The sequence below is a fragment of the Tinamus guttatus genome, unplaced genomic scaffold (assembly GCF_059628265.1).
Source record: "Tinamus guttatus ecotype Peru unplaced genomic scaffold, ASM5962826v1 Tinamus_guttatus_pri_ptg000197l, whole genome shotgun sequence".
In the NCBI taxonomy this organism is placed as follows: Eukaryota; Metazoa; Chordata; class Aves; order Tinamiformes; family Tinamidae; genus Tinamus; species Tinamus guttatus.
Genome location: NW_028288731.1, coordinates 2,235,990 through 2,263,552, shown reverse-complemented (window position 1 = coordinate 2,263,552; position 27,563 = coordinate 2,235,990). Strand labels below are relative to the sequence as shown.

General features: G+C 43.9%; 1 protein-coding gene across 1 annotated transcript in view; it reads right to left on the bottom strand.

Moving 5' to 3' along the window:
- Positions 1–27,563, bottom strand: part of ERBB4 (erb-b2 receptor tyrosine kinase 4) — a 373,897-nt gene that overhangs the window by 49,491 nt on the left and 296,843 nt on the right. The window contains exon 20 of the mRNA XM_088523696.1: positions 22,900–23,085. Within this exon, the coding sequence (XP_088379822.1) occupies positions 22,900–23,085 (186 nt within the window). The remainder of the gene's footprint in view (positions 1–22,899; positions 23,086–27,563) is intronic.

Here is a 27,563-nt window from a genome sequence, read left to right as displayed (position 1 = left end):
ACGAGGGGAAAAATGTAATAGTTTTTTTTCCTTTTTCAGCCTCATCTGATTATGGTAACTGTCATTCTCTAAAGGAGCCTGATGGGGCCCTCTTAGCTACCTCCAACTTCCCATTTTCAAGACATTATCTAGTGGCACCGCTGGTTTTGTCCAGCATTTTCCCTCAGGATACATCTGCAGCCAATCAGGTAGGGAACTAGGCAATGGATAATCACAGGGAAGTTAAAAATATAATAGAGCAATGAATATTTAAAAAGAGCTGAATATACAGTTTGGAGAATGATGGAAAATGACACCCCACACCAGCAAATTCAGAAGGAAGGGGAGGGAAACAGGCAGGCTTTTCTAGCAATGATTGGAGGAAGGACTGAGTATTTTTTAATTTTGACATTGAATTACTGCATAGATAGTAATAAGACACTATAAACTGCTAAAATTATTCCAGATGGAGAACTGCCACTTATAGTAGACATACAAGCACATCCAATACAGTCAAATTTCGTGCAAAGGCTGTTTTATAGTATGTGGGCTTCCTTTTTGTTTCTCCCTGTCCTCTATTGATAATGAATAATACTTTTCTCCTGCTAGTGATCAGTGGGTTTGTACAGACACTGAGAATATTTTCCACGCAAATGATTCTTTTAAATTAAATGATTATGACCCTGAAATATTTCCTTCACCTAAAAGATGCAGAAAAACACAGGTATGGCAGCCAGTCGTTCAACCGGTAAGAACAGAAAAAGCTGCAAGGATCCCAACCCTCCGCTTCTCAAAAAGAGCGGCCTTTGTAACTAGCAGAACGTGCTTTAGCTCCATCAGCACTGCTAACCTCTGGAGTCATTTGGCTAGCTGGTCCAAATCCTACTAAGACGCTTTGACTTCGGTGTCTTTGCAACCAGAGGGAACCCCTTGGCAAACCTGCAGAAAATTCTACATAAAAACTCGAAGCCCAGAATCTGCATTGCTTTCAGCAAATACATACCTGAATGGGGAGAAACAACTTTCCTCACCTCATTTATCACTAAAGCCAATCGGTTTCTATAACAGCTTTCAAAGAGCAACCACCAGGACACTGCTCCTAACCAATGGAAAACGATTCTTCCTGAAGACCCTGGTCCCCAGTGAGACAGATCTATCTCCCTCCCAGGCTACTTTTGCTATGCTACCATAAAACGGAGCGCAACAGATGGATAAAAAACATGTACCCGCTGCACGGGACGGGGAGAATTGTATTTAATAGAGTTGTAAAATTCTGCCCTGACTCAAATCAAATGCTTCCCTCATTGCTGTTAGGCAGAACTATGGCAGTTCAGTATTAAAAGTGCATTATTTTAAATCCATAATCCTGCTTCTCATATTGATTTGTGTAAATGGGTCAATATAGCAGCCCTAAAAAAGTATACGAATACATACACACACACACACTGTAGCCAGCAATGCTAAATTTGTGTGCATGCATGTGTGCCTTTCATTTCATTTTTCTCCCATTTGCCACATGAATGTCTTTTCAAACACATTCATTATTGTGACAACAGGTTGAATCTGCAATTCACCATCTGCCTAAACAACATTAACCTTCACGCAACCTCCTATTATTATTGTTGGGATTTGTCTGAAATTCAAAATCCTGCTAATACAAGCTGGGGGGACAAACCTTCCCTTACGCGAAACATCACCCTTTCCATTAGACGTAGCCCATCCTTCTGTAGTACAGCTGGAAATTTGCATTGGAGATTGCTTTTATTTACAGAAAGGGGCTAGGCTCTCTGCAGACAACACCAGCGTGGTCCTAAGGGCTTCCCTGTCTGCTTGAGGCCCCCCTGCCCACAAAAATGCTCCTGGTCAAACCTCATCCTTCAGCCACCTGCTTTGGAAGCACCCGAGACAGGAGCATGGATTTCACTGACCTGTGCTCAGCCCGAGGGCTTCGAAGCCCACCCTTGTGAGCGCTTGTGCAGTGACAGTCCTGCCTGCTGGGATCTGCTGTTTGCCCTCGTATTTCCAACTTAAATTCCTCAGGATGCTTTGGACAGGTTCACGGCCTCAGAAGACAAGAAAAGTGCATTAACCACCTCACCTCCCTCCTCAGACTGTCAACAAGAAATGCAAGAACTCAGATTTTCTGAGATCTGTGCTTCTTCAGTACTAAAAGTATCTTTATCTAAAATATCTATTTTATCCATTAAATTGCTGCTTTCCCAGTGGCAATTAACTCACACTCACTGTCATTTAGATACCCAGCTCTATAGTATAATTTTTGACCTAGAAAGAGATTCACCTAGGCTTCCAACTAAAAGCATTCAGTAATTGTGCTGACAATTTTCTACTTACTGTTTGTGAGGAGGACACGCTCCTTCCCTAACCCTCCAGAAACACCAGCTTTTCCCTTCTTGCTCTGACTTTCCTTAGAGCCCATATTGCCCTCTGAAAGAACTGGTGCCGGTCAGCGTGGCAACACAGACTTGTGGTTTGTTGGACAGCATTCACAACTCTCCCATCTCAGTATTTCCCACTGAAGTTTTGATTGCTACTGCTTGGTGAACACGAATCAGTAGATATCTTGAAGTTACTTATATCTAAAAATGCAATCGATTGATTCTAGTAAGCTCTGGACATCTCTTGAAAGAAGACCTGATTGTTTCTTGAAGATTTTCAAGCAGGGATTTGTGTCATACATCTTTCATTAAAATCAGGAGTTAAGGACTGGATTTTAAAAACTATTCAGCTGTCTAAGGATGCACACAGGGAGAGAGTGGGATTTTTAAAAAGCAAATCCCAACAGATGTCTACCTATATCTTTAGATGCTCAAACACATTCTGTAAAACAGGCCCAGAATCTCTTGGGAAAGGTAGGAAAACTCAAAGCACCAGCAAGCAGAGGCACTCACGAGCATTAAAGGTCTGGTCACTTCAGTACTTAAAGGTGCGCAGAAGTCTGTCACCAGACAGTGACTTTGGACGGTCCTGGCCACAGTAATTGAGGACCAACAGCAAACTGAACAGCCAAGGCTACATTATCCCCAGGCTCTTCAGCCTGCCCTGGTCCTGCCAGCACAAGAAGACTTCCCTGAGGATCCGCAAGACTGGGATGCCAACAATGGCAAAGATGTGTCACCCTCAAAATGAACATCTTTGTTTTGTTTCTGCTTGCTTGTATCCTATAAATGCTTTAGCTAAGCCTCAGTAGCTATATTTCACACGGAGAACATTATCTGTTGACAATTATGCAATTCTATTAACATCATTGCCTTTTTAATCTATGAAAGGTTACATTAAACAGAAAGAAGGCACACAGGAGACTACAGAAAGGAAAGTACCTACCCTTTTAGGAAAAAAAAAGATTATTCAAATGATCGTCCTGACATTTATTTTTATACAGAAGAAAACAGAACAAGAAACATAACGGGGTATTTTGGTGACCTGAATACCAGCAGAAAGTAAATTAAAACTCACACAATAAATGCAAATTGCAGGGCATAATCTTCCCTCTGCTAAGATATGTTTATGAGAACAGGGCGGATGAGATGAACTGGGAAAGGTTATTTTGTGGACATGCCTGCACCAGATACAGTTGAAGTGCATGACAAAGCAGGGAAAACATGACAAAACATGGAAGAGGTTGATCTACTGCACACTACTTTAGTGCCCAAGCCGCTGAAAGGATATAGGGAAAACAAATTCAATAGCCGCTTCTGACCCATTAGTAGTGTCTATTGGATGTAACTCATCTACTAACTGATATTTCTGCCCCGTCTAGTACCAGACAAATTCCCACAAAACCCCCACGAAAGGCAGGACACGGCTACCGCACGGCAGGCACTCCAGGTGCATCCTGCTCCTCGGGCACAAGAAGCACCAGCTGCACCTCTGGGAAGCTAAAATGGGCCCACGTGGCCTTCCCTGAAAGCTGAGAGGCGGCGAATGGACCACGGAAACGCTGGTTAGAAGGAACCTCTGGAGGTCACCTAGTCCAACCTGCTACTTTAAAGCAAGACCAGCACCAGTACTGATTCTGCCTCTCTCCAGGTACTTTGAAAACAAACTAGTAATTTGAAAACATTGTGTTTTCTAAACACAGTACTGAACAGCTGACCGGGAGTGAGGATTGGACACATGGGCACTGACTGGTCTTACTTACAAAGTGGTTTGTGGCGGGTGTGAGCAGTCGCCACGTGCCACAGAGGTGACCAGTTGTGTGCGACCACATGTTGGCCTGCACCGAGGGAACACCCTCCTGCTGCTCTCCTGAGGACTGCAGTCATTTCTGACCAAAGCTTCCACTCCGGGTATACAGGAACAGTCAAGCTCAACCTGTGCACTAGCAATAGAAAGCCTCTCTGCTCCTAAGTTCTCTTATTGGGGTTGAACTTACACTATTTTTTGTCTTAGGCCTTTATTTCAAATTAAGCCAAGACAGACATTTAGGCTTTACAGGACATCTTCAAGGAGCTGTGATCCATCAATATGGATTTTTTGTTTCCCCCTGCAACCACGATGTATGAGAAGAGCAGAAAGAGTGAAGCAGAGAGCCCTCTGTAAGGAAAGCTGTAAGAGGGTAAGAGTGAGCCTGAGCGAAAGATGTACAAACAAAACCTTCCTTGAAACGACCGCTCTCCAGCACAGCGAACAGCCCCGCGTTACCGTCACACCAGCACGTGATTGCCCACTAGGGGTGAAAGATTTCAGAAAATACCCAAGTTTCCTGCATTCAGCTTACCACTGCCCTCTCCCAAACAGCACCGTGTTTCCACCCTCACCTTGCAGGTACCTGCCCACAAACATGCCAAAGCTCCCAGGAACAGGGCCTCATTCCCCACCCTAGGAACCATCTCCAGCACCGCAACAGCCTCCAGCAGTGGAGAGGTTCAGAGATCCAAGTGTCCAGTGTTTACGTTTCAAGAGGAATAGGTAATATCTTAAAGTAAAACAAATAAATAAAATTGCCCTTTAGAAATATTTTACTCTGAAACATGCACTCGTATGAAGACAGCCTTGGAGTTTTCCACCACGGAAGGAAAGGCCACATCCCTGACACATCATTTCGTCATTTATTCTGGTCAGTCACTACTGAGCAGTCCCCCAAATACCTTGGAGGTGCTTACGGACATGGTTTAACAGGCATCATGTTGAAGGGCTTATGGTTGGACTCAACGGTCTTGAAGATCTTTTCCAACCATAATGATTCTATGATTCTATTCTATGATTCCACCTGGAAGTTTAATAAATAGTGGGCTGTTTTATTTCAGTGAACTTAAGAATGGTTTCTATGAAAAAAACATGATTGCCAGTTTCATTCACATCATTTCTAACAAAGGCAGCTCTAAATAAAATACAGAATTGAAATGAGTGGCCACACCAAAACAACAGACAACATCTAGGACTGAAGCATTAATCAGAAGTAAGCCCTAGTTCACGGGCCCAGCTCATGCTGGTGGCAGCCACATTCACTGTTACCTTAGAGTAAGGATTTTACAGAAGTCTAAGGTCCATTTTTGCTGCAATTCCAACAGCTATGTTAGAGAAGTGTCTCTAGCTCACCCACCTTTGCCAATGGCCAATAATGATACTTAGACAACATTAATACAGCCAGTCGCTAGAGAAAAGATTAATTAGTCCTGGTACTGGCACTACAGGGCTGTAATTTCAGTTCAAACTTCTATGACAATATAATGCAACAAGCCAAAGTCTGAACCTAATTAGAAATGGCAAGCTTTGGAAAGCCACCTGTAATGTTCCTTTTAAGCTGCACGGTCTTCTGATAAATGAAAAGGTTTTACATCCCTTTTACCAGTTTCCAATAAGGCCAGTTCTGTTTCAGAACTGATTCTTTAATTGTGATGTTATCTGAGAAGACCAAATGCCAAGGTGAATGAATTTCGGCAATGCGACGGATGAAAAATGGAATTTGCTCTGCAGATAGATGTCGGTGTAGAGATACAGATTCAATTAAATAACGTTTACTTGGACTCTTTTGTTCCAGTCCTCCTATTAGATAACTATACCTAAGCTGAGACACTATCAAAAGATTGAAGCAAGCTAGGGAAATCTGCTCCATGGAATGGGAAAAGCCCTGGATGCGTGAACATTCAGATGAGGCTTTTGTCTAATTGCTAACTAGGATGAACGGAAGGGCCATCCGGCCCTGTATGGTGCCCAGGTACGTCCCCAGTCTCCAAGCAGAATTACTGCCCTCGTTATCTCACGCAGAGCAAGGCCTGGCTCCTCCGCAGATTGCACGTTTCACATGAAGGACTACCTTCCTTTTTGTTTTCTTTGCCTTTTTTCCTAAAGGACCAGCGAAAGTTGCTGGTGATAAGATAGGAATTCTGCTTCAGAAGCTGCACAGAAGATTACAGAGGTGTACCTGTTTTTCATTATGAATCTGCACTATTATTTAAAAAAAATCCGTGTTACAGATCTGCTGAAGCTAAACTACCTGCTGTTCCTAGCTACCTGCACCGTGCTGTTGAGCTCAGACACCCATCAGCTATTTTATATAAATGAAATTATATAAATCTATGTCAACAAGAAAATCTGCAGCTGGAGCGCCAAAGATACAAATTAAATGGTGTAACAGCACAGATAGGTATCCATGTTCCTAATCACTCTGACCACCTGCAACACTCAGGAGTGTCAAAACCTGCTCAAACACTTTTGAACTTGCCCCACAATATTCCTAGCGGGAGAATGAGATTTAAAATGACAGAGATGGAAATGAAAGTGTGTCTGCATATACCTGAAGGAAACTGGCTATGTAACACATGCAACACAAATGGATTTTATGCATATTCCACATTTACTCAGATAAATAGCTCAGACTTGTCACCTGCCCTCTCGATTTGGTGAAATACTGTGTATGTGCCAGAACCCACTAAATGTGAAGTAAAACTGGTCAGCATAAAACATCTCAGGGTTTATCTAAAGGAGACCTAGCATGATCACTAACTATGCTGTGCAAGGAAAGAAAGCTAGAACAAGCCCCAGGCAGTTACTGTGTGGCAGCTGACAAGTGGAAATTTCTAAAGATAAGCCAATTCAGAGGCTTTAAGGAAACCACAACGATGAATGATTTTTCTGAGAACCAGAAACTAAGTGTAGCACCTACCTTCAGCTTAACTGGAATAAAATAAATAAATCCGAGCCAGGATGAGTCTGACAAAATTATGAAATTATCTGGGTCTGAAGCAGTCAAGCAGTAACAGTTGGCACTTGTGCAGTGTCTTTCATTGGAGGATCTCCAAATGCTTTCAGTAAGGGCTGGAAACCCATTTGCTAAAGGGTTCAATTGACATGTCAAGCCCGGTTCAAAACAGCTATGGAAAAGCCAGGAGCACAATCCAGTCCTTCCTAACCCCCATTTTGCCTTTCACCATGAAACACATTGACTGTTGTTTGAACCACCCTGCCCTCTGAATTAACACCGAGAGCAAGTGCCACTAAAGAAAGAATGGTAACAACTGCCTGAAGTGGGTTTCTGCTTAAAAATCAATGGCACTTCACCGAACCGCAAGCAATTTGCCTCTGCTGTAAATTTAAGTGATCTTTTCTTCACCTTAATTCATCCAGAGGCCATCATGTTCACATGTAGGATTAAAGTGTATCTTTTTTTTTTCACTGCATGCAGCCTGGATGGATTGAATTACTTTCCACTCGTGAAAATGATGAGCAACCAGAAAGCACCTCCTGACGGGCTCTGCACAAAGCGACTGGGAAATCAGAGGCGGCCTCAGCCGGAGGTTCAAGGGGCTCCCAGTGCCAGATGGCTTTTCACCCGGCTGCTTCCCTGCGTTTCTCCTGCACAGCTCCTGCTCTGCACGAGCAGCAGGCACATCCTCCACACACATGTCCAGCTGGCCCCAAGGTACCTGCTTTGGGCCTTCTCCTTTGTCTCATTTCCAGTCTAGACCTCTTGGCCACTTTCAAGCGTGCCCAACTGGCCACAGCCTTACCAAGGAGATGAATTCACGACCACCATGTACAGTTTCTTTCTTCATTTGCTGGAAAAATACTAAGAAATCAAACAATACAGAAATGGGCACGTACACGCACTGCAACAGAAATGGAGAAGGGTGAATGAAGGCACCAGAAAACCACAGCTTGATGCCCACAGCTAAGTAGAAAGTCATAAGAGGATATCAAAATAACCTACATCGAAGCTGCCTCTGGAAGCTATCGTAAATCTTGTAATGAACTTGGAGTCCTGTCTGTCAAGGTTTTCAGGACAGAAACAGGGGCATGTGTGTGCTCTGGAGGACATACTCATGGCAAAATGAGTGCGTCCCAGGTGTGTTGGATTTACTATGCACCCTCAGCTCACCAGTGCAACGTAAATAGAGTTGGTTCGACACGTCCTGGATGTGCTGCAGCTTTGTGCACGTTGCTTAGAGAGCCTGCAAGCGTGCAGGGCGGCATTTCTGGGCTCCAGATAAGGCACCCGGTCTGTACGACATGGAAGAGTTTCAGCCTCCTCCCAAAAATACAAATGCAGGTTGTTCTGCTCCTCTCAACAGCTTTGAGCATAATTATTACAACATTCTGGCACATATTACATCACTGGGAAAGCCCTGATATTAGTCTTTCACGAATGCTTAAGCGTTTTTAATATTTATTCTTTTAATTGTCTCCCATTCATCAACTAATCAAATACTATTTTACATTGTTATGACACATCTACTCCAGTAATCGTAACATGACATTGTATTGTACCAAGTAATGATAAAATTTAATTAAGAGGTTATTAACTCTTAAAAAAGATTTTACAATGTTAGCAAGCATTAAAGGCAGCTGCTACTCAGTGCAAATTGCAGCAGCTTATTTCCTTGATCAAAGTTGGGTTGCAATAAAACAGTCTCTAATCCAAAACTATCTTCAAAAGTTTTTCAAATATTACATTATGTCAGATTCAGATGTGTCACTGTATGATACACTTGACATATCATGTTATATCTGCCAGGACATAAAGAAAATAGGGAGACACGTGTATGCATTTAAAATGAATTTTCTTGAATTTATTCAAGATTAAACATGCTAACTACCTTTTTGGAGCTCTTTTTGGAAAGTGTAATTGTGTTTTCTAGTAAAATACTGAAATTCTGATAAATGGCCAGCTCTATCACACGAAAGGAGCTTTCTCCTCCATTTTTCATCAGTTTTTAGACTCACTCAATTCAGCAGCTAAAGAAAAAGCCTGGAAGTCAAAGTAAAACCAGTTCCTGAGGAGGTCAAACAGCCATGCTAACCACTTCTGAGATTATTACAAATACACAGATCAGGGGAACTGGATAAAATTACAAGCTACTTAAAAATCCAAATCTCAGGCATGATTTTATTGCATACAAGGAGCCTTTATAATTCTGTTTTGGAAGACAGAGCAATCACAGAAAACAGGCCCCGTGCAAAATTGCCTTGGACAAAGGCTCCAAAGGGTGCTTTCCGGATTGCTTATTGATTATAATTTTCCATGGTTTCATCCAAAAACAAATGGGTTTCACGAAACCACTGGCTGACTATCCCTTAGCTCTGCCACGATCCCTGAGGAAGAACAGTGCTGAAGTGAAGCCAGACTTCTCCATTGCAGAGCAGCAGTTTAAACCCTGATGCTGAGGAGGAGGATCCAAATAACCCTGCAAGGTGCAGGCCGAGGACCTGCAGCAGGCTGCAGAGACCAGGGCTACGTGTGACTACCTCGAAGCCAAGCACGGTGACAGCTCGGGAGCTACTCCAGTGCCTTGGAAGGCAGCAAAACACGGTGACCTCCAGGCTGGCACACGCGTGCCTGGCACCCGGCCTCGCTGCAGGAGCAGCAAGGATCCACAACGGTCCAGGAAAAATACTAAGGGATCTGGAACTTCTTCCTCCATCTTGTCTGTGTGAGAGTTGCTTCGAAAGCAGAGGACTTGCTCCAGAAAAAGTAGGTTGTTCTGCTTTAGTTATTCCAGTGAAGACTACAAATGTGTTTGCTATTTTCTATGAAGAAAATCACACAAATTAAATCTGTGCTTACCTCAGCTTGGGAGATAAAGCAAAAGCAATCACGACTCAGTACCAACACGGAGCAGTCAAAAGCAAGTTTTTCCAAGCGTCCATGATTAAATTTCCTTTCCTTCTGACATTCATGATTTTAAAATGAGATGTAAAAAAATTATTATTATTCTTACAATTCAAGATATACAGCACAGTGCCGAGTACAACATCATTATTACGATTTTAGTCTCAGAAAGACAGAACAGTACATAGGAAAGTCAAGTAAGAGCAAAATTGAAAAATTACAGAGGAGGAGGTAACATGCTGTACTTGTAAGAAGCAGAGTAGAAAAGAATTTATAACTAATGGGAGGGTGGCAAAAACTTTGTCAGACAAAACATGAGATTAATTCTGTGAATACTGGAAATGCAAAAAGAAGAGTAGGAGTGAACATCTTGTGAGAAATGAGAGACCTGCAAAGCAAGAAGGAAGGGAAAAGACTATGAGAATGTGGAATAAACTCCATCTTCAACAAAATGTGACCCAGGAGGTTGAGCTCTGAAGCAACACAAGTTTTCTATCGATAATGAAGTATTTCCAAATATAGCCAAAATCAAAGTCATTGGTATTTCAATCATTTTCCTGAAATACCTGTTTTCCAAAGGAAACGTCATGGGTCATTAATTTCTAACACAAACTAGAACACTTCTGTTTAAAAGCAATAAGGTCTTCATTAAAGAATTCCATTATGTGTGTTTTCCACCTACTGTATACATACCATGAATTACTGATAGAAAGCCCAAGGCAACAACAAGGAACAAAAAAAAAAAAAAAAAAGAGAGAGAAAAGTCTAAATTTCACTTTTTTCCTTCGAGTAAAGCAGGCTGAACACACGCGATTGATTCTGAAGCGTTTACTCACAAGACCAGCAGCATCATTTCATGAATAGGCTTGATGACTTCAACACAGACTCACAAAGTAATGCATTATTCAGTTTAGCTAATGGAATCAGAATCTGATTTAATTTGAATTAAGAAGGAATAAAGGTGAGTCAATACAAAACAGAAAAACAAGAAACAATCCAAACCACCAATCAACACTTCATCTTCTTTACCTCAAGCCAGGCTGGGAGCTACATGTTTCAGACCTGGGCTGTCTCCCTGCAAAGCACATTAATACTTCCATTCCTTATTTATTCTTGCCTTATTACTCAGGCTCAAAATAAGGAACTGAAAGGAGGTATGCCTGTCATCGAATCGAGCCTCCTAAAGGCAACCATTCAATCCCAATCTACTTCATAAACTTGTCCAGCTCCATCTTAAAACTCATTTGTTATTTTGCCCCTCTGATTTCTAGCAGAAGGTTTGAGACCCTGCTCACTACAGTGCTTAATAACAGTCCTCTAATCTCCACTGTAAATTTATTCATGGCCAGTCAAGACTCATTCATTCTCGTGCCAGTGTGGTCCTTTGCCCTACACAGCTTTTTGGCCTCTTGGGTATTTAACCCTGCTACATTCATAGAGGACACTTGCACACAAAGCTTCATTTAGCTAAGCTAAATACATCAGGCACGTTTAATCTCTTCCCATACGACGAACCCTGCATAAATCCTGGCCACTACACCTGCTCCAGCTTGATTTCAGCTTTCTGGAAGAAGTGGACACTATGCTGCGACCCAGAGATGGTAAAAGCAGATTTCAGTCGAGTCGTACTGACAACCTGCCTTCTGGCGGGAGCAACCCGGCTGCTGTATTTTGAACTTATTCTTAGCTTCATGTAAGACTGCAAAGTTCATAGCTAAATCTAGATACAAATTTCTTCCGAGCTCACAGATTTGGGTCAATCTTTAAAAATATGCATTTTTAAAAAGTCAAGGATACATTTGCCTCTCCATTTTGTGTGTACTTGCACTTAGGGAACAGGATTCTTGGCTGTGATGTAGCTCTGTTAACACACAGGCCATATTCAAGCTCGTGAGGTGGTCTACTTCCTAATGAGCTCTTGAATGCACAAATTATCACTCCAGTTCTTATTTAATTATGAAGTCTGATACACTGCAATCCTTCCAAGCAGAAAATGTGCAAAAATAATTTAATACCCGACTGCAGAAAACTTCGCCTACATTCCTTTCAGTTCAGAAACACTGAATCCTCATTCTTCATGCGTTATGTAAGTCACATCTACGCCTTATGGAAAAAAAAAAAAAAGGGGGAGAGGGGTAGGAAACAAACCCTAAATTTGGTAAAATAAAGTTATCTGCCCCAAACTCAGTACTGACACATCACCTGACTCTCTGACTCTGCAGTTCCTCATGTACTGGGACAACATTCGAAGCTTCTATATATCATGCTACAAGGCAACTTGGATTTGTTTTTTCAGTGCTGACTGTGGAGACATGGCTGCAGAGGAAAAAATCTCTAAATAAAGAAATTCACAACGCAAGTAGTGCAACTTGAGCCTAAATACAAAAACAAATCCTATCACAGTGTAGCATTTTGTTATAAACACAGGCTCCTAGGAAATGCTGGTCAAAACAATTTTTTGGGAAAAAGAAGTTGCTTGCTAAAAATTACTTCCCTTATATGTGTGAAATTCTGACAAAGATAATTTTGAAAACAACAGAGTAAAAATGTTGAGGAAAGAGTCAGCTGGAATTCTTGGTTCAAGCAAATTTTCTGTATTAAAATGAAAAAAAGAGAAATGCTGCATAAACTAAATCCAAAGGTCTTCAAAAAAAATTGGTTTCATCTGGAATTGTTCAAAACACTGCCTCTACTGCTGCAGTTCAGGGCAGTATCTCTTTTTTGTCATGCCTAATATTTTTCATGGGACAGATAACGTAATTTTGTATCACCTTTCCTTAATGCCTTTCAAGACTCCAGGTGTAAAACATGCACTGTGTGGAATAGGATCCCTTCTGTTTATCTGTCTGCTAACACGAACAGCAAGCAAATAAAAACGGAAGCAGCAACCAGCTACCCTGGCACGTAGACAAGGGTAAATTCCAAGGAAGCAAGAAGGTCAGAAGATGAAGAAAGAGGACTGAATCGCAGGGGGAACTGCTGCGTACGAAGAGCTAATTTGCACAAGCAGCCTAGACAGGAACAGATGGGAAGAGGGAGAAAGGGAGGGCAGTGACTGATGACACCTGGCTGCCAGATGACCCTGCAGGCCCCAGGGCTGGCCTGGCACCTCAAGTGGTATCGGCAGCCGCTTGAAGCTGCCCTGTTCCCCTCATGTTCCATTAAACACACTAACCTGGCTATTCTGTGGCACGCGGAGCCCACGCGGCGTCTCCAGGAAGGACATCCTTCCCGCCACGCTGCCTTTCCATCCCGGCCTACTGAGGTGCTCCTCAACGGGCCGTTGGTCATGGCTGGGGCTGCAGGCACCAGCACCTCAGGAGCCTCCCTGCGTTCAGCAGCCTTCCTGTGTGACACATCCTGCTCCTACGTCACTTGGGGTTGGGAGGACCGTATTAGCCAAGGGCCAAGGCGCAAGTTGCTGACTTGAGGGCCAACTCACGGACAGAGATGTAGCTAAGACAGATGAAGTGACTGCTGATCCGCACTTCCTTCGAGGGCCTCTAACACAGCAAGGCCCAACAGGACAGGAGGCACCAGGCTTTGCTACACTGCTACTTCTAGCTCCCGCTTGGATGGAGGAACTGCTGTACCTGGACAGCACACAGTTTTGTTTGCTAAAATACATCTGAATTTGTGATACGGTCAGTAGCTCTGCTGATAACAGGCATCTGCTAGGTTCAATCTCATGTTTATGGACCACTGCCTTCATCTGTGATGGCTTCTGCAGTACATTTCACCCTCCTTTCAACAGGGCAGAGTTTTTTTTCCCCTCTATAAAAGTCTGACAGGTTTTTGCCCAAGAACTAGATTGCATAGGAGAACTTGGAGATCTGCCTGTGGGGAAAAGGAAGCTCTATGCAAACATGGGCACATGCTTTAGGGCCTCACATGTTTTACAAATGGTCTGGCAGAGTTCTCCGAAGAATCTTAAAATAGCTTCCGGAGCAGGTTACTGCTTTCTGGGGACACCATGCTGTGCTACTTTGCAAAAACGTGGGAGGTCCCAGCTTTAAACATCCATACCTCAGTCATCCATTTTTTGTAGCTATCCAAACAGGATAAGTTGCATTATAAATTCCTTTCTTTCAATGTTTTATTATACTAGAAGAAAAATCATTTTAATTTATGGGGATATAGAAAGGCATCCAGCTTTTGTTTCTGAACTCCAGCAACTTAAAAATAGTCAAATATATATATTTCTTGAATAATAATAATAAAAAATTGCTTTGGGCTGAGACATTTTATGCCAAGTCACAATCCAGAGCAGAATTTTATGGTCGAGTTATAAACCTGAAAAATATGGGCTTATAATGGAAATCCTGACAGACCCTAGTAGGTGCTCCTATAATACCTTGAATCTGATTTAGGAGTAGTTTTCAATAACACTTTCCCAAGCCGCTCTGTTGGGGACTGCTACGAAAAACGTAAAGGCTTTTTTCCTTCCCGCTAGGTCAGGGCCCTGGATGAGGGGCTGGAGCGCGAAGGCAAAGCTCAGACTTCAGGGCTTGCGGCAGCTGCCAGGTCCCCACTATCAGAGTTCCTATAAATGCCAGTCCCAAGTGCATTTTTCACTTAACAAAACAATAAGTTGTCTATCTCTATGCAATAAATGACCCATTTTGGTGCCTTTGCGAAGGCAGATGTGGATTGCAAAGGGCTGAAGATCTGTCTCTCTTCCCTTTTCCTAACCACCATGAAGGAGGGAAGTGCTTTCGGGAACACTGGAATTTGTGGAGGAGGGAAAGGGGAAACCAGGATAATCCAGAAGGCGTTAGATGAAGACTGGAGAAAGGGCGATCGCTTCGCTCTGTAAATCTCTCCCAGCCACTGAGAAGCAGGAGAGAATTAATCCCCCCCTGCAGCTCAGCAGGGCCCAGCTCACCAGCACAGCACCGAGCCCGTCTGCCCTAGCAGCTCAGGCCTCAGCTTAAGGTCACGGATTTATCCAGGCTTGTCTCCCGGTCCCTGCATGCGGCCAGGGCACTGTCAGAGGTGGAGGTGTTTTACCCTCCTTCAGTGCCTCCAGACGGAAGGACTTGATGACCAGCCCCGAGACATCAAGGCATCATGGCAAACAGGTTACCACATGAAGTTAGGGAACACGAACCTCAGCTATAGTGACAGTAAAGGAAACTACAGACAATTCAGTTCCCTAAGTGCGATCTTCAAGGCCTAGGTATCTACCATTCTCCTAGATGCTTAAAAAACACCTTCCATCAAGGCTGAGACACCCTTCCATGCTTGCCCATATGATTCATACTCAATGTGTCTTCTTGTCTGTGTCTCCCAAAAGGCCTATTTGGCCATCTCAGTGCCGAGCACAACTAATATAATCTTGGAAACTTAATTTAAACAGTAATTGCCCAACACACTGTAAACAGCTACCCTTATGTCTGGTTCCAGAGGTCAGCATGCAAAGCTGGGAGAAAGGTATCTGTAATTTTTATGCAAGTCTAACCTTAGGCTTGTGTTTCTGTCGCTCTGATGCAACCTTTCAAATTCAAACACCCTCCTTCACAAACTGAAACAACACACACGGTCCATGGAGCGATTAACAACCTTCAGCGTAATGAAGCCTTCAGGAAGAAATGCTTTATTACAAGGGAAATGGGGAAAGGGGCCCTCCCCAGACCTTGCAAGGGGAGAAGGCAACACACAAACTCCTGCTGCAGGCGCGATGCTCCCGTGCTCATGTCGGAGCACGGAGCAGGTACCAGCTAGAGGGAGCCAAGCAGCCAGGGACGGAGAGCGAGGGAGGGAGACGGCGGCACTAAAGAGCAAAGGAAAACAGGTTGACACAGACCAGTGCGACAGGGAGAGAGGAAATACGCAAGTAAAGAAAGGAAAGGACAGTGTTACAGAGAGAAGGGGTGGGAATTTGGCAACAGACAGTGTGAGAGAAGGGAGAGAGAAAGGAACGGCTAATAGTGTGCTGGTGAAATACAATCACAGCCATAATTAATTACTTTTAATGGGATCCAAATCCCTGGTTTGTCTGGAGAATTATCTCCAGAAGTAGCTGCAGCAAGTGATAGTCAAGAGAAGAGCAGCAGGCTCCGATGCGAGCGCTCTGCACAGCAGAGGCGGCTGCAGGACTCAACGCGCCCACATCCACCAGAGCGCAGAGGATGAGACACTACAGATGAAATCCTACCATTTACCTCCTACCCTGGAAATAACAGGAAAAATGGGACAGAAACAAAGAGAAGAAAGAAAAAAAAAAAAAAAGAAAAAGAAAAAAAATCTTGGTACCTGAGAGGACCAAAGAATTTTCCTGAGTCCTCACAAAAGCCCAAGGTAATCGGGTGACCACGGCAGTAAAGACCTGCCTTGGCCTTTCTGACGCTCAGAAGGCTGGAGCATGGATGTGCAGTTCTTTTGCACATTTCAATTCCATTGAAATTTCATGCCAAGGTTTCTCAAGTTCGTATGAACCTCCAGAATTCACTGCGCCTTCCAGCACGGTACCAAAGCAGATCCCTGGCATGGGCCGGGCAGGCTAATTTCCCTTTCAGCACTCATGGTCACCCTCTTTCCGTCAGATTGCTCCGGGGACACCAGAAAAAGTGTCCTTAATTTCCATCTGCCATCTGCAGGCAGCCAAGCTTTCCAGGAGAGGATGAAAAACAGTCATGATGAACACAAGCAGAAAAGAGTGATTCAGGAAGGTAAAATGGTGTTCTCCCCACCTATTTTGATTTTGTTCCTCCATACAATTAAAGTCCTGTTTCAATATGGCTTTAATTTCATAGTCCTTGGTTTAGATCCCACTCTTCTTCATGCTGCACTTCTTAATAGAGCAGCCCCATTAAGAAACTCCATTCATGCTAATGTACTGGCTTGCAGTGATAATTATCACAGCCCTTAGCCCTGGTCCTTGCCAGTGTGAGCACGTCAGGAGAGGTTGGTCTAGCATTATAATTACACAATTAGCCCTGTCATGGCAAGGAGCTTTGGGAATAGAGACATCTTGAAGCTTAAAATGTGGACAGCTGATAGATGACTGTCATTAAGCTCCTTTGTTCACTCTGCGCTGGAACGGTCACCGGGCTGGGGGGTAGGCAGCTTTAATGAAAAAGAAAGACCTTGAACCACGGCCACTTTTCTCCACCTCTTCCCAACCTGTCCGGTCCTCCCCATTTCCTCCCACTTCCCGCAGCTTCTACCCGTCTCATGCCCGGCTGCAGCCCAACAACACAGTGAGTCATCCCTAATCCATCAAGTCTTGGTGGAGTAAGAGGGGCCTCTCCTTACAAGGCAGCCAAGCGGCACCTTCTGTGCCTCCAGCCTCCCTGCCCAGAGCCTCCGCACTCGGCACGTGTGGAGCACGGGCGGCGATGGGTTTAATTTAGAGATGTGAGGTGAGCCCTGCTCAGGCTTCTGCGTGAGCCTCTCCATTGCATAAATCACACAGATCCTTTGAATTTCGCAGAGGCTATGAATGCGCATCCAGCTGAGCAGCACTGCCCCAGGCAATAATAAAAACTGCCTTCTCAAAGGGCTGCCATGGAAAGAGGTTTGAGGAGCGGGCAGAGGCAGGCTCTGCTTCTTGCTACGAGACCTGCAGGGCCGGAGAGCCCTGTAATGTGACGTGGTTTACAGGCAGGCACAACTGGGCAGCAGGGACGCTGGGGAAGGCTGCAGAGCGCCCCGACGGCTCCCGCAGACACCCCGCTGCAAGCTGCCGTTGCGGGCAGGAGACCCTGAGAGGTGCCAAGGACTGCGAGGGTGCCGGCACGACGTCCCCCAGCACCACCGCAGCTCCCTGCACAGGCTTCATTGTGATTCAAACCCCTCGTTGCTCTGCCTTTCTATTTTCGAGAGCGTATTCAAATGTTGTTTGCCTGCATACTCGGATAACTGATGCGATGCAGGGCTTTAGTTAAGGTAATTTGAGAATTCTTCTATATTGAAAACAGTATAAAAAGTAATCCCCCAAAGTACTTGATTTTCCTTCCATGACATTCCACTGTATCAACCTACTTAGGCTTTACCTCATTATCATGCTGCGGTGCTGTGAACGGAATTATTATAGTTCAGAAGGCAAAAAAAAACAGGTTTGGCAGCCGCGGAGGGGGCCTCACCCCCAGCAGGGTAACATGTGCTTGGGCACCGCGGGCGAGCGGCTCTGCTCTAGGGAGATCCGTTCCCTTCCCTTCCCTTCCCTTCCCCTGTTCCATCTTCTTCGGGGCAGGACCAGCTTCTCTCCATCAAGCCCTGCTCAGCAAAACTCACGCAGGTCAACAGCAGCTGAACGAAACTGCCCCAGGAAAACTGGCAAAACTGTAGATGGACCTGCCTGGGTGCCACTTCCGTGCTGAACCTTGGAGGCTTTGCATGTCAAGTCACAGTAGCCAAAATGCATTTGTGGACATGCTGAAAGGACAGCCTAGCACAGCATTAAAGCCTACTGCAATGCTCACAGCAGGACTCGGGCTATTTTTTTTCTATTAAAATAACAGTCAGAGAGTCTGGTCTCAAAGAAAAACACCTTTTAGTTGGTTTAGTGAAACCAACACTCTCTGACTAGAAACCCCAAGGTGTTTCTTCTCCTCTTCAGCGTGTTTCTGTAAGAACGACTTCACTCCCATTCAAGAAAGAGTAAATTAAAAAAAAAAATCCACAAAATTTCTATGGAGACTATTTGGGCACTGTTGCTGATAGCACTTGTATCAAATACCTTGAAATATGAACATTGCAACACTTATTAATTTTTTTAAGCCTTCCTGGACTACATTTAGGTAGCCTACACCAGGTGAGACAAGGTTATAATTCACCTTTTTGGATCAACCCTTTAGATCTAGTGGTGTCGTGCAAAGCAGGAGGACAGAAGTTCCTCAGACACAGCTGCTCACAACCATGCTTTATTTGCAGAATGCTTGGGGGCCACTCTATTTTTACAACTTCCATCCATAAAATAAGAAGCCAAATGCTTCTGGAAAGAGAACGCAATTACCCTACAATGATATAACAGTCAGAATAAATTCAACACAATCTGTGTAAGCAAAAGGAAAAATCAGCCACGCTTTCTTTCAGTCGGCAGTAGGTAACACTCAGTAACCAGAGTCACATGCAGGTTGGCAACCAGGCAAAGCACCTAACTGCTTTTTGCATCTCCTTGTACCAAAGTAGAGACATATGGAAATGAACAGCCTGGAACAAGCGAACTCTGAAGCAATGTCACTGATAAATAAATGCCCGCACATTGGCAGAAGGAGAAAAGCACAGTAGGGAAGAACGATATCGCAGCAGCAACTTAATTTGAAATGATTCACAAAAAATCATCCTCAACTTTGGAATCAAGGCATTCCTGAGTCCTTCCATCCTGTCCTCACTGGGGAAAAGTCTCACAATAAAGGGGGAAGGCGAGGGTAGACAGATACATCTAATGAAAGTTATATCAGATGTTGTTTCCGGGAGCAGAGAAAGCAGATCACTGAACAGTTTTGCTGCTTATTACATTGCTAAGCACATTTTTGGTAGCCCTCAGAAAGACACAACAATCCAGTACCCGAAATCTAGAGAGGCAGGATGTGGGGAGGCATTCTCAAGCAGTCATAGCTTGAGAACAAACACACGCACCCTTCCCTCGGGGACGCAGTGGGGAAGTTGCACTTGGTGCCAGAGCCCCTTCCACACCGACTCCTCTGGCAGCCTGGCTCTTTGCAGGCAAATTGGATCCGTTCTATCTGCGGGCTGATTCCCAGTCACTGTTAAACGCGACAGATGAGGGAAGACAAGGAGTACCCCATCCTACTGCCAGGCTCCAGCACATCATCCCTCTCTTGGGGTAAGGGGATTCCTAGTCTTGTGACCACAGAGGCTTTCTCTGTCACTGCCAAAACATTTTCCTCTAACCTCAACTAATGTTATAGGCAGAGAGCTAGCAAGGAAAGAGTATTCCTGCATCCCATTAGAAAATGCACCGCAACACAGAGAATTCTGTGCAACCTTCACATTACTGTTACACATTACAGCCTGTGAGCACCATCATGTGTCCCTACTGCTTTCCTCTCGTCAGTGATAACTTAATAGATAATAATTAAGATAGATTGTACCTAAGAATTAAGATAAATTGCATAAAGATACATAATGGGAAAGAGTTCTCAACACTCTGTCACTCAAGGTCTTCAAAGGCAAGAAGCAAATGAAGAGCCTGAGTTAAAGGCACATTTCAGCTCTTTGGAGCTTACTTCTGTGATGAGATTACAACATACTAGCACATTGTGCAAGTAATCCGGATTTGTAGTAACCTTTTCAACTAAAACAAGCTGCCACCCTACTAAATATCACTGACATACAGCAAAATAGAGGCCACCCCGTGACTACGTACTGATTCTCTTCACGTCCATGCTGATCGTGACAGCAAAAACAGGAGAAGAGAGAGAAGGAAGAGAGGGAGACATGAAGAATCCAGGTGAGAATGGCTGGATGAGCTGCTGCGGCCCTGAGCTCGTTTGCACCAAGTACTGCACTTCTGCAAGAAAACACTTGCTCACTGCTGGCCCTGCCATGAGTGGCCAAGTGGATGAGTTTCATGCTGTAATGTGAGGCCAAAGCAAAATTAACCTCTCCGTTATCATCATGCAGAGGAAGATGAATTTAATCAAACTTCACTACTTTCCCTCAATAACGGGCTACCTTTTGTGACAAAGAATCTCCCCTTCTCTCCCTGACAGTTCATCAGTTAATATTGCACATCTGATTTCATTTCTCTGCACTGCTTGGCTGCCCAACATCCCAGAACACAAACACCTGTAATGCCTCATCCCCTCTCCCCAAGAAACCCACATCAAGCACCGATCAGAAAACCAGCAGGCAGCGATTTTCAAATGAGCCCAATTCCCACGCTGCGCTGAAACCCCTCAGAGTCCGTTTCAAACCAGTCGCATCTTGGTAAGACAAGACTTCACTGTGGATCGGGGCTATTCTGCTTGGCTAAACCAGTGGCCTACACGAAGCTCAGAGCCATGGCAAGCATGACTGTTAGCCCAGTGAGCCCATGGCTTGGGTTTGCAGGGCAGACACAAGCACATATGCACAAACTGGAAATGCAGGTGCATTATCTTTACATGGTGGGCACTAGGTAAATGTTTGGAAATGCAGAATAACAGCCACTATCAATCAAGAGAGCAGAGAACAGATGGGAAGGAGGCTGTGTTGAGAGAAAGGATGCAGAGAGGAACATGCATTTTCTCCCTCTCCTTCCTTGCTCTGACAACGATTCTGGATACGCTCATGCAAATCCCCGGGTATGAGCGGCCCCATCCATGTATTTCAGCACACACTGCCCAGCCCTGGCTGCTTCCCCATCCTACCATGGCAAAATCACAGATACCAATGCATGCAAAATGCTGCAAAACCAGAAATATGCATTTTCCCCTCTTTTTGTTTATTACAGTGTATTTCTTTCCTCCTAAATTATTCCACTCCTTCCTCCAGCTAGAGAACGTTAACTCCTAAACATTTCTTCCAATTAATCCTTCTACTAAGCACAATGGCAATTCCATCTCATCCTGTTATCTTCAGGCAGGTTTGACAACAGACATGATGCTGGATAAAAAAGCTTCTTAATGGCAAACCTGAAACACCTCCTCTTGAACAAAAAAATCAAAGCTAGCTAAACTTTTTTAAAAATTTTTGTAAAAAAAAAATATATATATATATAAGTTTTTAGAAGAAATCAACATTTACTTGGTGGCTGCTATTTTATTGAGGAAAACAACTCCTAGAATTCCAGGTTTCTCTCCAGTATTAAAAGTTCAACATCAGAACTCCAGTCGAGATTTATTAATGGATATCGTAACAAACTCACTTCATGCTGCAGATACCAGAGGGCACATATTTTGGGTGATGTTAATCTTAACCAAAACAATTTAAAAATATTAGCAACTTCTGCATAATTCTCAATACAAAGTGAGTTCCAGATTCTCATCCATAGTAACATCATTGTACACTATTTTGGTAGCACAAAAGAGCCTTTAAAATGGAAACAAGCTAAGGCCCTTCACATTCCCGGATCCTGTCACTATTTGTGACTTGTTATTAATAACACGCTGTAAGTACAGTACTCAGAACCTAAATATTGAGAGTAACAAATGCACACACAAAAAGCATTGTGCGCTAGGGCGGGATTTATGATCTAGGCAGTTGTTCCCCCCCAGCTGAAGCACAGTCTGTTGCTGAACTGTAAGGGTTTAATTCTTGCTCCTGAAGACCTGCAGGTGGGCAGGGAGCATTACGCCACGGCAAGCCGAGCAGGATGCAGCCCCTCGGATTGTACATCCCACAGAGACAGGCGATATTACCCTCCAGCCCCAACTGTGGGGATAGGTCTTTAAATACAGTAGAACCATGATGGCTCCCCCAGGAGCGACATAAAGTAAGTATTTATCTTCTCAGCAGTGTGTGGGCAGACAACTGATGGCGTATGAGAATATAACCGGCAATACAGATTCACAAAGGCTGGAAGCCAGTCATGTGAAATTGGTAGTTACCAACCCTGGGCTGCACGGTGAGCAGGGGGAGAGGCTGAGGAATTGATCCGTGCTCGGATGGGACAGAGAGGGCAGCTGCTGCTGTTACCCTTTCTCAATGAGCCCAGTGAGTTGGGAAGACAGCCATGAAAGAAACTTGGACTTACTACCAAGCAATTTACAATAGTCTAGACAGCCAAAGCATTACATATTCCAAAGCTACTCAATGTCCTTGGAAAAAGAAGAAGAGGAAGCAACCATATTTTCCATGTTTTCTATATTTTTTCCATATTTTTTCCTATATTTCCATTTTTTGGCATTTTCTTCTGATTATTTATGAAAATGAGAGAAAGAGCAGCATGAACTACTTACCTTGGCTATTTGGACACACCAGTTCAGCAGAAGTTGGGAGCCAATATTATCCTTATGCTCATGAACATAATCCAACAGGCAGCCGTGAGGCATCAGCTGAGTGACCAGTTGAATGGTTGGGCTCAAGCAGACACCAAGGAGTCTCACCAGGTGCGGGTGGTCCATGCTGGCCATGATCAGGGCTTCCTGGAACAACAGAAGGGACCCAGTTACTCCACTATGTCTCAAAGCTGTATGTATAGCATTCCTGTTCCCCACGAAGCATCAAAAGGAAATCAGCACCCCTAAGCACCACAAATTTCCATGCTTTTCCAGCATTAGACACTCCTAGAAAAAACCTGCTTCGATGCAATGCATGTTATATGGTCCTAAACAACAGGTCAGAGTATCTGCAGAGCTCCACCGACACCAGGAACTCAGCATTGCCTTAGATTCCCTGTTTTGTTACATACAGCCACAGAACTGAAGGTGCAAATGTGACAGAGTTAATTTACACTTCTAAGGACACTCTTTTTTGTTTTATTTCCCTGAATTCAGCCTCTTGAAATTGTCTTCGGGTTTGTGGTCAATGCATCAGGCCTCAACTAACGTTTTTTTTCATGCACATAAACCATGCCACTTGTAGATAGTTCTGTCTCCAGTTAGGTCTAATTCTGCAAGGGATTTGATTACACCGTGCTGAAATGCTTTACTGGACCAAAGACTTAATGCTTACTGTTTTACAGGCTTAAGCATTTAGTATTTTTAAGCTACAAGATGATGTTAAAGAAAAATTTCCCAAAACAGAGTTCAGCCTGCAAAAGATTAAGAAACATGAGGTATAACGTGGGGTTTTCGAACGCGTCTGACGCAGCCTAGCAGGGCATATTCCTACTTAACAGATGTTGCCACAAGTGGAGCAGTACACAAGCTCCCAGATTCAGAAATCTGACCCTTCTAGCACAACTCCTGGTCTTTAAAAGGCCTCCCCAAAGCGATCTTGGGTGAACCACTTCATTTTTCCAAGCTTCAGCTTCTCACCCATTGCACAGGCAATAACACTCCTCCTTTTCTCCTACACTCCTTCTCCTTTCTCCTTCCCAGACCTCAGGCTTGCAGAGGTTTTCAGTTAGCTAGCTGTCCAATACCAAGCACCAGAAGGACTCAACCTTGGTTAATGCATTTGGTCCCAAAATCTTATCTACGAATCTTCCACAGCCTGCAAGAGATACATGGCCAAGTACCACAGGACTTGGTACCACCAAATACCAACTTTACTTGTAAAAAACTCACACATTTGTTCTCACAGGTAATGCTGCCATCGCGAGCAACTGGCTTTCAAAAAAAAAAAAAAAAGGCAGGGAAAAAGCTCTTCTCTCTCATTCCCTGAGCTAAGTCCATCATTTCAATACAGATTACTTGCTCTGGGCAAAGAACAATGAGAGCTGAGGGGAAATGCAGGCTTTGTGAGACTATTTTGGCGCTCTCTCATTCTCCAAAAAAGAAAAAAGATACAACATCTTTCTGACAACTTAAAGATCAGCTATAATAACACCAGAGAAAGAAGAAGGAAAAAAAGGATGAGAAAAAGTTGGCAGCAGAGGAACACAGCATGTCCCCTTTCCCTCCCCTCCTTGCAACTCATAAAACTATTTTTTTCCTCCCTATATTAAGGGAAAAAAAGTCCTGGCAAGTAAGCTAAGTTTGTATTTAAAGAAAATTGCTCATCACAGTATAAAGGATATTTGAAACCAAATTGCAGAGTATTTGCATAATAGTTCTCTTTCTTTCCCTTTTCTTCGTTACGATGAAAAGATGTACAAGACTAATTGTAGAGTCCCCCTCTCCCCAAAAAGAAAAGAGCAGATGGTCTCCACTGGGGAGGGGGGAGAGAGCATCTTCCTTCTCCTGGCATGCATGGGAAAAAGAAAATAACTAAACAAACAAACAAACCCATAAGGGCTATAAGATGGGGCGGCTGGTGGAGGAGCACCAAAGACGACTCAATCCTGCAAGAGAGACAGGGGATCTTCATTAAAGAAGTTTTGGTCCTGTTCAAATTGATACAGTTCTCTCTTTCTTGAGTATGTCCAGGGTCTCCTTGAAGCAATCTTATCCTCCTTCTGCTGTCACCAGAAAATATCATTGAAGGCCACCAGAATAAATGCATGTTGACAGGTGCATTATCCCATTTCAAAGACGACAACTACTCTACCTCCTTTTTTTTTTTTCACCCATTCATTTTTCTCCTGCAGATGCACTGGGGATAGTACTTGTTGTTCCCTCTCACTCAGAGTTAAGAGTTGCTCCAGGAACTACTTTTCTCGATAATCAGGACTGATTAGAACATGGACAAGATACTCTTTTCACTCACCAAGGGCCCAAATGGAAAGCTTAGAAGCATGTGCTCCATTAGTCTCCAGCTACAAGCCATTTATAAGTCTATCTGAGTCAAAAGGAAAGACACTTCTGTACAATAATAAAAGCAAGCAGTGTCATTTGTCTCATTCTGGCATTACAGGAAAGCACCTATTCTTGCACTGGATTGGGGCAATGGCTCTGGGAAAAAAAAGGTATTTTTCAAAAAATATTATGGTGTGCTCTGTAATGAATCAAGACATGCAATGTAACAAAAAGCAAGAAAGTTTTCAATAAATGCCGAAGTCCCTAATGGATGTTAAGTTACCACAAATCCTGCCATCGCATAGTTGTTACAATTAGTGAAATTATTAATTTTATTGCACTAGCTCCTGCAGGAGAACTCAGTTCAGGGTTATGTGTATAAAGCAAACACACACAAAAAATTATTCTGCTAGAGACTAAATAGACAAAACACATGAGCAGCAGCAACAGAAATATTAAACTCAGTGGCATTTTTTAAATCTATTCTGCAGCTAAGGAACACAGGCCTCGCTTTAAAATCAGTTTCAATGCTGAAGACCCTAAAGCCCCAATTTCCATGGTGTTTAGGCACTCTGCAGCCTGCCTGGCTCCTAATTACATTTTCTGAAACACTTCATCAGGTAAGGGATCGAACTCTCCGAGTCAGCTGTCTGACGGCGGCATCCTTGAAAACCTGCTTCTGCAATTTCCCTTATCTTTGGTAGCCTTATACCCACAGATCTTGTCTCTGCACTCAGTTGGCAGAATTACAGGAATGATCTTGAAAATAGTACTTATCATCCCAATTTAACGAAGAGGAAACTGAGGAAGAGAATATCACAGCCTGGTATCCAGCCAGGTAGCAATGCTGCTTAGAGTAGAGGTGCGAACGGGGCTCCAGGTCACTTCATCTCTCTGCTCTGGGAAAAAATCCTCTGAAGTTGGAAATGAAAAGGAGAAAGAGGGGAGGGATGAAGGTGGGATACCATGTCCTTGTGCCAGGAGTTATATCTTTTGTGACACCCTTGTGCTCGTATCAGAGGCAGGGAAGCCCTAGTGAGCTCCTTCAGCTCACAAGAGCGGCCTGTCACTGCGATGATACAGCACAGAGTTACATCCAAGCTCGAGGCGCCTGTCCACAAAACCCACGAGGACAATTAGGCCCTCACTTCACACAGCTCCTCTGATCCACCTTCCTTCTTTAGATGGCTTTGAAATCCCAGCTAAAAGGGTATCTTAACCTGCCTACCCTGGGCAGTCATGTTTGAAGCAGCTTTTATTTCAGTGACACTGCTGCAGTGTAACTACAAATCCAACCAAGACATCCCCTCCGCCGACGTATCCCACCCTGAATCGCTTCGCAAGGAGCAGAGCAGCACTGGGTCAGCACCCCTGCCGAGGCCAAAACCAGGCCCTAAGGGAAGCACGGACATTCTAGGGAAGCACAGACATACACATCAGTCAAGAGACCTCCCCTCAGCTCTCTACGGAGGGTTTCAGCCCTGTTAATCACTTGTGCCGTTGCAGAGTCCTGAGCTAAGCCGGATGAACATGTGCATCTGATCAGAACTTGGCAAGCAGCGACAAGGTCTGAAAAGTCTTTGGTTTCCTCCCCTTCAGCTTCTGTCTGTCTTGCCATAAAATACCCCAAATCAAACAAAACATAAGAAACCACACACACAAAAAAAGTTTCTTTCTAATCACTGCCGAGCAAATAAAAACACTTTAAAGCTGACTTCTTACTATGCTGTGCATTTTTCTGTAAGCACTAACTGTGCTATGGTGACAGGAAAAATGCTGCAGTGAATACACTGCTTTTTTCATTCATTTTGCAATGCTTCAAAGGCTAAGGCGAAGAAACCCGCCTGGAACTCATCCCTCACCTGCCTCAGGGCAGATCCAATTACAGGCCAATATATTTTGAGTGTGTTTTGCTTGCAAGCCTCCTTGCAGACATACTCCAGTAGACCTTACCAAACTTCTAGGTTACAGCTGACTTACCCATGCACAGTCTGCATAGAAACTTTAGCAGGGTGACAGCACAACACGTACACCCAACAACATACATGGCTACGCTTATGGCTATGATAGTCTTTATTAAATTTCTCCTGTACTTCCTATGCCAGATGCTGCTTTCCATCACTTTACAGCACTGCTGTATTTCCAACCTGTGGGATTATATTTTCCCTAGGCAGGCAGGTGTTTTTTGGGAAGCTGCTGCTGAGATGCCTCAGCCATTTCTCAAAATGAAAGGAGAGCTGCAGCTACAGGGCCCAACAGGGGATACCAGAGTCTTGCAGCAG